At 37.0% G+C, this 16,242-nt stretch overlaps 1 protein-coding gene across 2 annotated transcripts in view; it reads left to right on the top strand.

Annotated features, from left to right (window-relative positions):
• Positions 1-16,242, top strand: part of LOC139691185 (leucine-rich repeat-containing protein 40-like) — a 42,114-nt gene that overhangs the window by 12,601 nt on the left and 13,271 nt on the right. Inside the window, exons 5-9 of one of the 2 annotated variants that reach the window (XM_071588908.1) lie at positions 695-864; positions 4,594-4,736; positions 5,931-6,155; positions 8,088-8,234; positions 14,038-14,229. In XM_071588908.1, the coding sequence (XP_071445009.1) occupies positions 695-864; positions 4,594-4,736; positions 5,931-6,155; positions 8,088-8,234; positions 14,038-14,229 (877 nt within the window). The remainder of the gene's footprint in view (positions 1-694; positions 865-4,593; positions 4,737-5,930; positions 6,156-8,087; positions 8,235-14,037; positions 14,230-16,242) is intronic. The other variant, XM_071588909.1, reaches the window with a different exon arrangement.

Here is a 16,242-nt window from a genome sequence, read left to right as displayed (position 1 = left end):
TTGGTGATATCATTGCTTGTCTCTGGTGATCAAGAATAAATTATATGTAAGTGATATGTATGCTATGTCATTAAGCTGGGGCTGCTGAGGGAGGATATTTGAAGAGGAGCCCAAAATATGTAGTTTGTTTTATATAAGAAGCATGTTTTATGCAGGTTCCAGGATGGAGTGGAGACTCACATGTGTGGCTGTTCTGAGCCATTTTGTATTTCTCAGTTCTCGCCAACAAGTATATAGCATGAAAATGACATATATAATTTAAATTTCAATAAGTAGATGCTAAAATAACATTTTCTGTTTTTCTAGGGTTGCAATGCTTAAAAAGTAGTTTGAGGTATAGATGTTATGAATGTTTTCCTCTTTTCTAACTTTTATGCAGTGTTTTGTCTAATTTTGCTCTCATGCATCATATTTTCTTTAGGACTCTGCCAAAAGTATGCTGGCAAATTGGAGGTAATTTTTGGTGCATATTATTCTTTAGTGCTTGTCTTTCTCCTTCCTTCCTCACTTGCCGTTGCTCTTTTATTTGTATTGATGACGCATGAAGGTTTGGTTCGGCAGTGGCTCAGTATAATTCACTTAATTACCCACAAAAATTCCTTGTGGAATCAAAAAGGATCATTATATTTCATTTTTTTAGGTGATATTGCTTGAGTGTTTAACACCTGTTAATATTAAGTAAGATTTTCATCAGTCCTCCAGGTCCTTGATTTGGGCTATAATAAATTGACCACACTTCCTCCCCTGGGGGAGCTCAGGAAGCTAGAAATGCTCTATGTGCAGCATAATCTCTTGTCTTCCACTCCTGATCTTGTTGGTTGTATTGGCCTCAAAGAAGCTCATCTTTCTGACAATTCCATTAAGGTAAATATAATAATAGGAAACTTAATACTAAAATAAATGCAAGTTATGTTCCTTTATGAAAAATTCTTATTTCTTTAGATTATTACATACCTGTATTTTCATGATGAAATTGTACTGAAATGTCTTCAATATTTTTTAAATGAAAAACTTGGGTTATATTGTTAGTGCAATCATGTGAATGATACCTTAACAATAAGACATTCAGCTATGCAAGCCTCCAAATATTTACTATTCACTTATCCATACTAATTTGGTCTGCTTTGAATTACGCTTAATATCAACCTGTGTCACTTCATCTCACCTTGGTTTTTCCTTTCCTATAATAAAAGATTTTTGATGCTTTATTCTGATAAATTGTTTTGTTGAAAGTGCAATTTTTTTTAAGTGATCAACCGGTCTAGGTAGGTTTTGGATGGACACCAGCACCAATTAATATTTCGTGATTCCAAAAAACACAAAACAGCATCATGCTCTACAACAAGTCCCTCTTCATCTTTGTGGACTTCCTCCCTTCATCCCATCCTACATCCCTATCCTGTTCCTACCCTTTCCTCGTTAGGCTAACATTCTCCCCTCTATCACGGTCTTCAACATCCCACTGCCGATTAATATGTCCTTCATCTGTCAAAGTGCAATGCTATTAGTTAAAATGTCATCGATTCCGCTACAAATTTCCTATAAAATATTGGACAATACACATGAATAAAGGGTGTAATGACCAAAGGAATGCCTAAACCTTGATCAAATTAATTAACTTTTGGAAGTAGATTATGAAAGGCTAAAGAGAGAGAAAAATACCTTTATTTGAGAATATTATTTTGAAGTAGAAATTATCTGCAAAAATGTTATTTAGCATCCTTAAAATCTAGGAAGTGCATATTTTTTGTGCTGAAATTCAGAAATTTAACATAGGAGTTAGTTCCTTTTATTTATGATGAGGGTAATTTAGATTAAGATGGTGCTTTTTATGTGCATTTCCATTTAACATGACTTGTTTTGAACATCAAATAAATTTAATTTGGTTGGGTAACAATAAAGTATGTTAATACATTAATATTTAGCATTAAGATTACAATTGAGTTCCCTGAGATTAAATGCACTTGGTACTTTAAATCTGTCTACAGAGTTATTCTATTTTAGCATACATATAATTGAATCACTATCCACATTGTTTTGATTGTTAAAGAGTTTTTGCATTGGCATTATTTTAATGGATAGGAAGACAGGATCAAACAGGTGCATCCTAAAGATGGTTGAAAATTGTTGGTAAAATTATTGGTAATATGCTGGCATAAATTTTAATATTTTAACTGTAATATACTGGCTGTATTTACATGGGATTAGTACAGCATACTAGAAACTTCAAATAATTTATGCATAGTAGTTAACTATTTCCTAAACCCAAGTATCTTCACGTTCAAACCAGTAATTATTTCACTGAGCACATGCAAATGCTTTGTAATCAAATAATTAATTATACAAGTCTTTGTTTGCTGGAAAGTTTTATGTTGCATTGAAGCTTTTTCAGAATTTGTGCCATATTGGAAAGGATGCTTTCTGGCTTTCACTGTTTGGTTACACTAATTATGGAATCCTATGTCATCACAGAAGAATTAAAATCCTGATGGGGGAGAGAGGCTCATCAGGACATGGATATACATTCATCTGCAAATAACTACGAGGGTCATCCGGAAAGTAGTACCCGTTCGTGAAATAAAGACACAAAAGTAAATATTAACAAACATAAAAAATTTTATTTGAAAGAGGATACTTTAAACTACTTCTCAACATAATCTCCAAGCAAATTAAGGCATTTGTCATAACGTGTGACAAGTTTCTGTATTCCTGCTGCATAGTCCTTCGCCGCCAGCTCATTGAGATACGCGAGGGACCCATCTTGCACAAATTTTTGCATAATGCAGATGGTGTTTAACAATTTCATGAACAATTGTTCGAGAAACATTGGGAAAATGCTCACAGATGTCATCAATTGTGACGCGCCGATCGTTCCTCACGAATTCGTCAACTGAGCTCACCAGTTGGTCTGTAATGACAGACGGTCTCCCCGAACGCTCATCGTCGTGTGTGTTCCCCCTCCCCATGTTGAAGTTGCGACACCACCGCCGAACAGACGACTCGTCCATTACATTGTCTCCATACACCTCCTTTAATTGGCGATGAATATCACATGGGCGAACGTTTCTTGCATTGAGGAATTTAATCACTGCCCTCACTTCACAACTGGCGGCGTTCTCAATTTTTTTAAACATTGTAAACAATCACAGAAACAACACAGGCAATGCTAGCGTCACGCAACTTGGCTCAGAGAAGGCAGACAAGCCACTGAAGCTATCTGACCTCGTCCAGCGGCTACTCGCGTCGTCAGCACTTCATGCGGCACGAACGGGTACTACTTTCCGGATGACCCTCGTAAATGTTCACAGCACCTTACTATGCACAAACCAGTGTTGTTTTGTGAATAGTTTATATAAATAATTGTTGCATCAGTTTTAAAATTTTTAGGGTTGACTTTGTTAAACTTATCTATAACGGAAAGAAAATTTGCAACTTGATAATTCCACTTAATGTTTTTACCTTAAGATTAAAACATTTAGTAGAATTAATGAAGTGAAATTCTTCTTTATATTATCAGTTTTGTTGAAGTATCTGTTTTTATAAGCGCTGATTAAACTCTGGGATAGAGGCTTGATTGGTTGTTGTATGCAAAAATTTTACTGGATCCTTATCAGAAAATATAATAATTGTGTACTTAATCAATGCCTTATTGTTCCACATGGAGAGGGAGTTTTATAAATTTCGCCAAAAAAGATGCATACATAAAGGTATCAAAAACAATTTATTTATTATAAAATTATTCATGATATAAGTATATAGATGACACATTGTTTGAAATAGAATTATCTACCCTGACCAGAGGTGAAACACCTGTTAGAGCAGGTTGTAATGGTCACAGTCATCATTTACATTGTTAGAATAATGCCAACAGCTATATGCACTCTTGTTTTGTGTGCAATTTCAAAACTCCTCTTTGAGGGAATGTCAGGTGGCCTATCAAGATTGCATATTTTCTCTTGGAGAGTTAGTCATTCTGTATGGACTCTTTTCGTTTGATCCTCTTTCCATGGGTGTATGCTTTTAGAATAAAATGATTCATGATAATATCAAATTCACCTAGTTTTTTGATTTTAGTTTAAATATATTATAATTTATATAGCCATCCTTGCAATATGGAGTGATCACAAATTCATTGTTGTTACAAATGTAATGAGGATGGAGTACAGAGCTCTACTCCTTGTCCCTGGGTTAGAAAAAAATTCTGGAGAGGATCAATAAAGCATTATTTTTAAACGTATGTATGGTTCATTGTTTTCTTATATTGTTAAATGAATATTTAAAAAAAAACTTGTTTTGTTTGATCATTTGCAGCCTTGATGAATGGTGAAAAGATATAGAATCCCAAGTTGCTAACTATTGGTGTAATTTTAATGCATTAACTTTTACTGTAATGTGAAAATTACTGACATGCAGTGTAGTAATTGGCTGTGTTTGCATATTTTCAGGTTTTAATGGTTAAAATTACTTTTTTAAGTTGAATTTCTTCTCTTACTGTTTATTCATTTTCATTCTTTGGTAAATGCACCTGTTAAAGTTAAAACAATTGGTTCTAACTCCTTGTTTTTATTCTTTAAAAATGCTGGATTCACAAAGGCTATACAACCAGAGGTTTTGGAGAATTTGCCGCACCTGAAAGTTTTGAATCTTCGGGACAATAAATTGGATACCTTACCTGATGAAGTCTCCTGTCTGCGGGCACTAATACGCCTTGACCTTGCTAACAACACACTCACCACGTAGGATATTTTTCTAACTGTGTCACCAGAAAGCATTGATTTATAGAGTATTATTCACTACAAGTTAGTTTTATTTAGAATGTAGTATTAATTTCAAAGTACAGTATGACCCTGATTTTACTTAGTTGCATTTTAATGATATGATATATGTTCTATTTGCAAATCTATCATAAAGAAAGAGCATTCTAGTTGCCCACAAATTGGCTTTGTACAATACCAGTTTTTTTCAAAAATATCACCCTGCTTTGATGAAAAAATTGTCACCACAACAATTATTTAAGCATCTGAGATTATTTAAGGTTATTGAGTAAATATATTGTTAAAAAGCATATACTTGCACTTAAAAGAGCATTCACTTGGAAAAATATCTGAAGGAAAAACTGTTTAGCTATACATGATACATTTCATTATTGAGAAAAATACATTTAAGCTAAAAAAAGCAATACATGGTATTAGAGATAAAATATTCCATGAATTGAAAACTTCTATTTTCTGTGAACTTTGGTGAGGTGAAATAAAAGTAACTTCCCAAAGAATTGTTGAGTAGGGGTTATACTGTATGTAGTATGTATTTTGTACTTGCTCACAACTGATAATAGGGGTATTGTTAGTTTAAAATTTCTCATTAGGAACATTTTTTGTTCCATTAAAAGGTTTTGCTGAATCATGTAGGATATAGTAACTGATTATGATTGGTTAATTCTTTAATTACTCTTTGGCAATAGAAATGCATGTTTCTTTGTAGGTAGTAAAAATTAAGTATTTTTAAATATGGAGTTTAGTAGATCTTGCACCTTTTAAATTATTTGCACATTTCATTTAATTTTCATTGTGTTAATTTTTGAAATTTGACTTTTTAATGGTTAATGAAAGAGTTGGAAATTTTGTCAGCATGTGGGTTTTCACTAAATGCATGCAACAAGTACTAGTAGTGTGGCCTCTTTATATATATGAATGCATTTTTACCAACTATACACATTTCACAAACCTAATGGGAGGCAGCTGTAAAGGCATTTACATACATATTGGAATTTATGAAACATTCAAAGTAAACATATATAAAAAGGCTACTGAGTAGTTAAAAAAGATTTTTGAAGTAACATATACAGGTATATACTTTATTGCTCTATACTGCACTGAGTTTTATGATGATTGCATTATTACATATTTAAAAGTGATTATGACATTTTTCAGATTGCCTAGCTCATTAGGTTTGTTACCACACCTGCAAGCACTTCAAGTTGAAGGAAATCCATTGAGAGGGGTCCGCAGTGATATAGTCCGTTGTGGCACAATCAGACTGTTGCGATATTTACGTGAACGCTGGCAGTCTGAGGGCAATGCCCTTGATGGAGAAGATGAACATAGTATTTTGCCTGGTGGCCCCCCCGATCATTCAGCATCTAATTTTCCAGATAGGCAAGTCTTGATTTGTCTTGTTTTATTTTTGTGACAAGTTCATTGCATATATTATGGTGTATTCATATCTTGAAGTAGCTCAACTGGGGGAATTAGAGTGATACTCTCAAATTTTTAATGACATTTTTGGACTAAATTTATCAGAATAACTTCATTTGCCCCAGGAACTTGTATCAAAATTACCAATTTCCTCTTTGCCTCATGATTTTCCAATTTAGTTTCTATATTTCAGAAATATATCCCATGAGGCTGCCCAGGATACCTGTACACCCCTAGTTTTTATTAGGACTAATGTAAAATGTTATGATAAAGTGAGGTGTTATATGCTGACACATATATCATAAAATCTTAAAACATGTCATTTTATTATTAAGGCATGTGTTGAGTTGGTTTGATTAGACTGCATTGTACTAAGGTCATTTGCTGTTAAGTTATTATTCTTTCATTGGCTCCATTGCTGCTCATATTTCAAGATACTACCTTGATCAAAAATTTCCCGGAATTTATTCAGAAAATTAAAAATACAAGTTTATTCATCTAAATCTATATTGTCCCCTTCAAAGTAATCCCCATCGACTGCAACACACTTATGCCAGCGCTTGATCCAATCCTCGAAACATTTTTTATATTCGGTTTTCGGTATGTCCATCAGTGCTTCCTGCGATTTTTCCATTACTTCCTCTCGGCTGCTAAAACGCGTTCCCCGTAATGGTTTTTTAAGTCGATTGAACAGAAAGAAGTCACAGGGAGCCAAATCAGGTGAATTCGGTGGCTGTTGGATGGTATTTGTTGCATTTTTCGTCAAAAAATTACGAATAATGATAGCACTGTGCGACGGTGCGTTATCATGGTGCAAAATCCATGAGTTTTCTGCCCACATTTCTGGTCTCTTTCGGCGAATTGCTTCACGCAAACGTCTCATAACGCCCAAATAATACTCTTTGTTTACTGTCTGGCCTTCTGGCAAAAATTCATGATGCACTACACCGTTGTAATCCATGAAAACCGTCAGCATTGCCTTCTTTTTTGACTGAAAATGACGTGGTTTTTTTGGTCTCGGCTCATTTGGTGAACGCCATTCACTTGCCTGATGTCTGGATTGCGTGTCGTACTCATAAACCCACGTCTCGTCTCCAGTAATGATCCTTTTGATGAATGTGGGATCGGATTCAGCCTCGCAAATCATGTCTTTTGCGACGTCAACACGGTCTCTTTTTTGCATGAAATTGAGGTCTTTTGGCACCAACTTTGCTGCTACACGACGGAAACCCAAATCATTAACCACAATGTCTTGGGCGGATCCATAGGCAATGTTCAAGTCCTCCGCTATTTCTCTGATGGTTAATTTGCGGTTATTGACCAACATTTCTTTTACTTTATCAATTTTTTCACCGACTTTCGATGTCGATGGTCTGCCACTGCGTTCATCATCTTCGATTGACTCACGACCACTTCTGAACCGCTCGTGCCACTGGTAAACGACCGTTTTTTTTAGAGAATCGTTGCCGAAACACTTTTCCATCATTTCCAACGTCCGTGCGCCACTAAATCCGTTTTTTACGCAAAATTTAATACAAGTTCGTTGTTGCAAATTTAAATCCATTTCTGCAATTGTAAAAAATCGCCAACACACACAGAGATAGATGTACTCTTGGCTACGTAACTTTTGCAAATGTCAAGTTATGACACTAAGATTTAAAGGGAATATCAACAACAGATGTACCAATTTAACAAAAAAAACAGAACTCAAATCGGAACGATGGGAGCGCCACACGGTGGTTATTCCGGGAACTTTTTGATCAAGGTAGTAATTTTGTGTGAAATGCTTTTTATATGTAAAGTTAAAGAGTAAATTAGTACTCATTGCAGCTATTGTAATGGAAGTTTCATTGTCATAAGATAAGAAAATAATAATTTACTCTTCATTGATAGGTATAATATCATTCGAGGAGGAAAGATTTTGAGCCTGGCAAATAAAAATCTTACGACTGTTCCTGCAGAAGTATTTGAAGAAGCAAAAGCAGCTGATGTCAATTCAATAGACCTCTCAAGAAATATAATATCTGATATACCAACAGGGTTAGTTATCTCTATTTTATTGGCTTTTGATGCTTTCAAGCCAGTAACTTATTCTTTGGGCAAGTAAAACATAAATTAGCCTCCTATAATTAGCATTTGAACAAATTAAATTTTAGTGCCAAAGAAAAGAAGCTATAATTTTACTGATAAGGACAATGTTAAAATTCCAGTTTAAAAATGTTTTGATCCCCCCATCTCTCTACTTCCACAGCAATATTCTATAAAAACTTCTACTTAAATTCAGTCTAATGTCATTTTATGGGGAATGGTAGTCCAGTCAGTACAGTGCTGGGCTGCCGTTCAGAGGGTTGGGGCCTGAGTTCCATTCTGGGTGATGCCTTTGGGCACTCTTAAATATAAATGTGTGATATTTTGGGTACCAGATTTTCCTGGTAAAGAGCAGGGCATAGGGAAAAGAACTAAATCCCCTGTCTGACCCACCTAAATGTGTGTATCACTTGCTGAAGGGCTTCTTGGTATTTATTAGGTCAGCTATACCCTCACCTTGTAAACGAATCTTCAGGTTGATTGCTGAGGTAATAAATTATTTTCATGAACATTTAGTTTTTATGAAAAGCAAAAGGATGCTGAAGCCAACAATTTACAGGAAATACATTTCCCAGCCACAAGCCAATTAGAGTCTGTCTCACAATGCTATTTTGTGTTAATGCAAGTGGAAAATTGAAAATTAAGCCTCTGCTTGTTTATCATTCGGAAACTCCACAAAAGCAGGCTAAATGCGATGTGGGGGTCATGGGAAACTGTTTAATTGTATATTGAGAAGCATCACCCCATAAAGCAGTGGCTATTTATGCTACAAATTTATTTAATGATAATATTGTGTTGTATTTTCAAAAAATTTTGAAGCATCGGCAAAAACAAAAGTCTCTGGACAGCTTTTTGAGTAAAAAAGAATTAGGAATGTATTATTAATATTAGAACTTATTACTTTGAGTATTTTTTATTTTCTACTAATATAATTCACATTCCAGGTTAGTTTGTTTTGGGATAGAAGGAAATATGATCCATGATTCTATACAAAATATATAATATAATTATCTTTGAATAAACCTTGCATGTAATTTTTTTCAGCATGGAATGCATTATCATATTTGAAGTTAATTTTTTGGGAAAAAATGTTTCACTCAACTAGTGTTTTTCTTTACAAGAAAGATCCTGGAACAAATAATACTCATTGTATGAGGTTCCACTCTAGTGAGCAACTTACATATGAATGGTAGTTCTATTAATATAAAGATATTAGCAATTAAAAGATTCTTTTTAAGTCGACATATATGACATCCTGTGCTGTTACCCAATTCTTATGAAATTATGCAACATGGCACAATGAGTATGCAGCGGAAAATCGCTGTGCCATAGGTGTCAGTGGATATGTCTTGTGCATACTCACTAATACATACAGAAAAATCACTGAATGCCAGTTCCTTTGTACCAGTAAGTGCCTTGGTCAGGAATCCCTAGTTCCAATACTCGGGGAGATCAGTAGATATTTCTTAATACTTAGATTACAGTATCAACCCCTGATGCAAATTCATCACATATCTGCACGATAATGCTGTAAATTGTAAACTAACCTACTCCTCAAGTCAGGTTACATGTTGTATGTGATAAGTTACATCTAGTTTTCAACCCTGCTTTTTAACCCTATTTTGATGCAAGTTACATAGAATGCTAAATTGCAGGATCCATTCATTTTAAGTGTGCCTTAGGTCAATTTGAGTTTTATTCAGATAAATCAGATACTCTTCAGCATTCTTTACTGTTATGGCTGCGTAGATTTTCGCGGCGGTGGCTTGAAGAATTCTGCATGTCCGGGTTTTCACCGCGTTGTTGTTTGAAGCCGACAACAGTTTCGCCGAAGTTTCATCCGGCGTCTTCAGGTCGAAGATGAGGGACTCAGATTTTGGCCGTCCTTATATAGGTGGTCCCGTCCAAGTGCTGCTCTCTGATTGGTCCTTTTTCGGAGGACTCTCTTCCACGCGTTGTGGAGATGGTAGCCTTCATCTCTATTGAAATTCGCCGGGTGTTTGGCTATCTCAATAGCTTCTCTGATTAGGCGTGGGTAATATCTACTTTCTTTACTTATGATTGTAGCGTCATGGAATAGAATATCATGGCCGGGTTCACTCCATTTATGCTCGGAGATGGCCGAGAGGTGAAACTGTTTGTTCGTAGTAGCCCGGAGGTGTTCTTTCATCCGAACTTTCATAGCTCGGCATGTTTCCCCGATGTAGGCTTTCCCACATGAACACGGTACTTGATAGACCCCTTCGTATAGGTCTTTCGAGATTTTGTCCTTCGGTCCGGGGAGCGCGTCCGCTATTTTCTTGGTGCAGTTGAATCTTGTCACCACGTCGTGCTTTTTAAGGATTCTGGCTATCTTCTCGGATGTTCCGGATACGAAGGGGATAGTCGCGTATGCCTTTGGGTCCGGTTCCGTCTGCTTGATTGACTTGTCAGAATCTCGTCTTCGCCTTTCTTCCCTGGCGGTCCTTTTTAGGACCATATCGTTCCGATAGCCGTTTTGTTTTAGTGCTCTCAGGAGATGTTTCTTTTCAGTCAGCAAAGAATCGGCGTCAGAGATTTCATACGCTCTGTGAACTAGTGTGTCCACCAAAGATGTCTTTTGGAGCGGATGGTGGTGAGAGGTTGCGTTTAGATAACGGTCGGTGTGCGTCTTCTTTCTGTAAACAGCATGTCCCAGCTTCCCACAACTCTTCTTTTTGACTAAGACGTCCAGGAAAGGTAGTTGGTTGTCCTTTTCTACTTCCATCGTAAATTTGATGGAATGATGTTGTGAGTTGAGAAATTGAAGAAATTTCTGAAGTTCTGTTGCGCCGTGCTGCCAGATGACGAAAGTATCATCCACATATCTTAACCACATCCTAGGTTTTTTCTCGTACTGATTAAGGATCTTTTCTTCAAAATGCTCCATGAACAGGTTAGCCACTACCGGAGACAGCGGCGAACCCATGGCTGCACCCTCTGTCTGCTCGTAGAATTCTTCGTTCCACAAAAAATAAGCATTCGTGAGGCAATGCTCCACCAGTGTGGGGAAGTCTTCCGGAATGCCGTTGGTGGTTAGGCCTCTGATGATCTCCACCGATTCCTTAATCGGGATGTTAGTGAACAGTGAAACAACATCGAAGCTCACCAATAATTCGTTGCTGTCCATTGTGATCTTTTTCAGGATGTCGATGAAATGCCCGGAGTTTTTTACGAATGACGATGTTTTTCCGACGTAGAACTGTAGAGATTGGGCCAGGTATTTCGCCAGTCCGTATGTTGGAGCATCGATCTGGCTGACTATAGGTCGGAGTGGTATCCCCTCCTTATGTATTTTCGGCAGTCCGTATAATCTGGGTGGTTTGGGAGCCGAAGAAAATAGTCCACGTTGTTCTTCCATCGGAATGAGGGATTTCTTTATTAGAGCTCTGGTGTTTCGCTCTATTTTTGCTGTCGGGTCGGTCTTGAGTTTCTTATACGTCCCGTCTTGGAGAAGTTCCGTAATTTTGCTCCGGTAGTCCTCTTTGTTGATTACCACAGTTGCATTCCCTTTGTCTGCAGGTATTATGAGAATGCTCTCATTTTCTTGCAGGTTCCTCAGAGCTCGTCTTTCGGCAGTTGTGATATTAGACTTAGGTGGTCTAGCGTTGCGTAGAATGAGTGCTACTTCTTCCCTTATCTCATCAGCGTCTCCCTTGGGAAGCTTTCGGATGGCCGACTCGATCCCAGTTATAATCTTCTCCCTCGGTATCACGGTAGGAGCAATGGCGAAGTTTGGGCCCTTGGATAGGACCGCAGTGCAAGCGTCATCTAAGGTCAGATTCGTTAGGTTAACAACCGCACGGCCCTTTTCAGGACCATCAACTGGGTGTTGCCTCGAGTTCAGCTTTTTAAATTTCTTGATTTGGGTATCCCGGGTTGACGCCTGGGCAGTGCGGGAAGAGTCGTAAGTTATTCTTTCGATTTTGTCCCAATCAGAGGCGCAGAGAATGTCGCCCAACTCCAGATGAATCGCGAACAATTCTTCTGAACAGAGGTGGAGAGCAAGGCGTGTGTGGTGCACCCGCTCTCGAAGTAAGGCCTCACTAGTGCGACGAAAAATTCTTTTTGCTGCCTTGGTTCTTAGGTGGTGTTTCACTTCAACACAGGTGGGCAGTGTATCCGTGTCCCTGCAGCGTTGGAGGAAGGCCAAGGAAGACAGGAGTCTTCCTTTCTTCTTCCGCAGCTTCTCAAATCTCCTTATCTTCCTGTGAGTTCCCTCCCCGTAGAGGCGAAGTATATGGCTGCGTAGATTTTCGCGGCGGTGGCTTGAAGAATTCTGCATGTCCGGGTTTTCACCGCGTTGTTGTTTGAAGCCGACAACAGTTTCCTAAAGACCTATACGAAGGGGTCTATCAAGTACCGTGTTCATGTGGGAAAGCCTACATCGGGGAAACATGCCGAGCTATGAAAGTTCGGATGAAAGAACACCTCCGGGCTACTACGAACAAACAGTTTCACCTCTCGGCCATCTCCGAGCATAAATGGAGTGAACCCGGCCATGATATTCTATTCCATGACGCTACAATCATAAGTAAAGAAAGTAGATATTACCCACGCCTAATCAGAGAAGCTATTGAGATAGCCAAACACCCGGCGAATTTCAATAGAGATGAAGGCTACCATCTCCACAACGCGTGGAAGAGAGTCCTCCGAAAAAGGACCAATCAGAGAGCAGCACTTGGACGGGACCACCTATATAAGGACGGCCAAAATCTGAGTCCCTCATCTTCGACCTGAAGACGCCGGATGAAACTTCGGCGAAACTGTTGTCGGCTTCAAACAACAACGCGGTGAAAACCCGGACATGCAGAATTCTTCATTCTTTACTGTTGTCTAGCATTGCTGATGGGCTATTAGTTTCATCGTGAAATTACTTTTCCATTTTGGAAATTGCCTAAGGTTTAAGGACATTTCCTTGATGGTTTTGTTTATATATCTTGAATCACCAAATTTAATTTGTTATCGGCCATGGAAGAGATGACATATAACAGGAGGCAAAAATGCAGTCTCTTTGTTGTTAATCCTAGTATATTAAAATATTTTGAATACAATATTTTAACGTCTTCCTGGTTTCAAACTTCTAACTCTAAATGGAAAACTTAAGAAAACATGTTAGGTGTATCAAATTATCATGTCAAGTGTATCAATTGATTTCAAAATATTTTTAAGATTTTGTTGAATTTTTCTTTTGTTGTTTGGAAAGTTTTATTACATGCATACATTGCTTTAAGCAATATAAAGCAATGGAATGTAATGTTTACATTTATGGTCAAAGTCTCATGGACTAGCCCTCAATAAATAAATGGTGAAAACCATTAACTGTTGGAAAAATTTATGATTTGGCATAGGAGATATAGAATATTTGTTGCCAGCTTTGTAAACATTGTGCACCAGCAAATTAAATTAAATTATTTTCTCCTTCTTTTCATCATCAGGCTGATGCTCATGAATGTTGAAGGTATTTTGTATTGTTGAGGCATCTACTTAAATGGTGCATGTATGCATTTAGGAAGGATTGTAACTATGTGCCTGTGTGTTGTGTTATGGTGATCAATACGTATCTCTATCCAGAACTGTAGGGTAGCTTTGACTTCATGGTTGGCGCGTGTGTGTGTGTACTGATCTGTAGCTGTAAACTTGTATGTGATTCAGTATTTGTTGAAGTGTGTTTTGTAAATATTCTCCTAGCTACTGTTTGTGTTGTTTGTAAATAAATGTATGCATTGTTCTTCAGTATATTTTCCTTGGGACAAACCCTGAAGGAATTGAATCTGGCTTCAAATCGACTGAGTGCTGTCCCATCTGCCCTGGGTTTATCATGCCCACACTTGCAGTTCCTCGACCTTCAAAAAAATTTTATTGTTACATTGCCAATGGAGTTTTCATCTCTCACCAGTCTAAGGGAACTTATAATTGCCTTCAATAAGTGAGTGTCAACTGCATTGTTTCCTTCTGTAATATTTATTCTCTGCTTTGAATGATAGTGTTTTTCTGTATTTTTTGCTTATGTTAAGTCTACAGTTAAATACAGTGAACTATGTATCCATGTTTCCTTTATCCTTTCCCACTGTATCTTATTAATTATATATGGATTATTATTATTATTGGTATTCTACTAGTTAAAGTAGGTTTTGGGTGGACACAGCCTAAAAAATTGTAAAAAAATTAATTTAAAAAAATTACTTGCCTCTCCTTGCAAAAAAGCACAGCCTGGAATTAGGCACTACAGTAAGCCCTTCTTCATTACTGCATATTTCTTTCCTTCTTTTCTTCCATTGTCATCCGTATCCTCTTCTAACCCTTTCCTTATTTGCCCAACATTCTCCCCTCCATCACAGTATTCATTATTCCGTTACCAATCAAAATGCCCTGAATCCATCTTTCCTGCTTCATTTTGATTACCCAACAATTCTCCCACCTCCCCCCACCATGCCTAGCACTTCTTTGTTTTCCTTTCAGTCCACTCCACCTCTTCCACCTTTCTCCACACCCACGTTTTGAAAGCCTATCATCCTGCTTTAATGACCATTTTTCTGTGCCATTCAAAACCAGGCTCCAAGTCAAAGTTTCAACCAGACTTTTCTCCATGTCCTTTCTCTAAATCCTTCCACCATGTCAAGGTTGTAGTCCATAAGGAAGAAGATCTGGGTTAACTACCATTTTTCAAAATTCAAATAGGGAGCCTAAATATCCAGTGTTGTAGTCTATATCAAAATTGATTATTACAGAATGTACGTGTGTCTTGTTATCCTGTCTAAATTTTCCTTATACCCTTAGTTTTGATTGATCGTACCCTGCATTTTACGTACTCACTAGAAATAGTGTGGTTTAGGGTCTCAGCTTAACAAATGAGACTTTGATGTGAAAATATTACATCTTTGTACCCGAGTGAAAAAATGAATTATACTGTGGATATCTCTCATGTACATATCCACAATAAATTTTATTTCATAAGTAAATATCTATAAATCGTAATTGCGGAGAAGAGTTTGGTAAAAATGTCACAAAAATTTTAAGCCCCAAAATTGCCACTCTGATTTATCCTGTTGCCAATATCTCTTGGGTATTCCAATTTGTGTTTTATATTTTATTTTGTGGTCTCAATAATGACTGAGTGTGCCTTACTGTTTTTAGTAGAAATCTAGGTACTGTGATTTTGTGTAAATTTATTTTATTGTTTTAAATATTATTTAGTTAATCCATATGATTATTTCTTTTAGAGTTGCTACCTTTTAAAGAAAAGAAAAAGCAGGGATTTAAAACAACAAGGCAAGAAAGGCTGGAGATTTGTGAGATCATAGGGGATATTATTATTGTTATTTTACTTTTAAATTTGACCGATTCAAACAACATATTGTTTCCATGATTACCTCTCTTTTGTTCACATTAATGCTTGGGTGGTAGTGAATAGATAATCTTCTGTGTGGAAGATAGAAGGTAGATGGCTGATAGTTTAAATTATGTAGTCTAATGCAACATACATAATGCAGTGTGAATTGTGAAACAAATGACAACTAAATATGCTCAGCATGCACTGTAAATGGTGAATACATTTTTACTTACTTGCAATACTTATTTCAGTTTGCAGTTCAGATTATTTAGTTTACCATTCTGGTGAAGAACCATGTGGTGCAGATGGTTTCATGAATGTATGAAAAAGTTAGCATTTATGTGTGCAGTAGAAGTGTTAATCATGCATGTGACATGGATGCATGTGTGTGCATTGCATAATCATCACTATACCGAGTGAGAAAGGATGAGTGTGACTGGACTTTGGTCCCTCTTTTAAGGGTGATTTCAACATCACTTAATCTTCCCACACCCTTACATAAAGTCACTCATCCACCAAGAACATTATATCTGGGCTTAAAGATGTAGGAAGGGGACTTTGTTTGAAATTCATGCCCTACATTGATTGCAAGTGTTTAAATCATTACTT

The sequence above is a fragment of the Hetaerina americana genome, unplaced genomic scaffold (genome assembly GCF_022747635.1).
Source record: "Hetaerina americana unplaced genomic scaffold, ioHetAmer1.1.p SCAF_30, whole genome shotgun sequence".
In the NCBI taxonomy this organism is placed as follows: domain Eukaryota; kingdom Metazoa; phylum Arthropoda; class Insecta; order Odonata; family Calopterygidae; genus Hetaerina; species Hetaerina americana.
The sequence above is the reverse complement of the archived record's forward strand: the minus strand, read 5'-3'. Positions and strand labels throughout refer to the sequence as shown.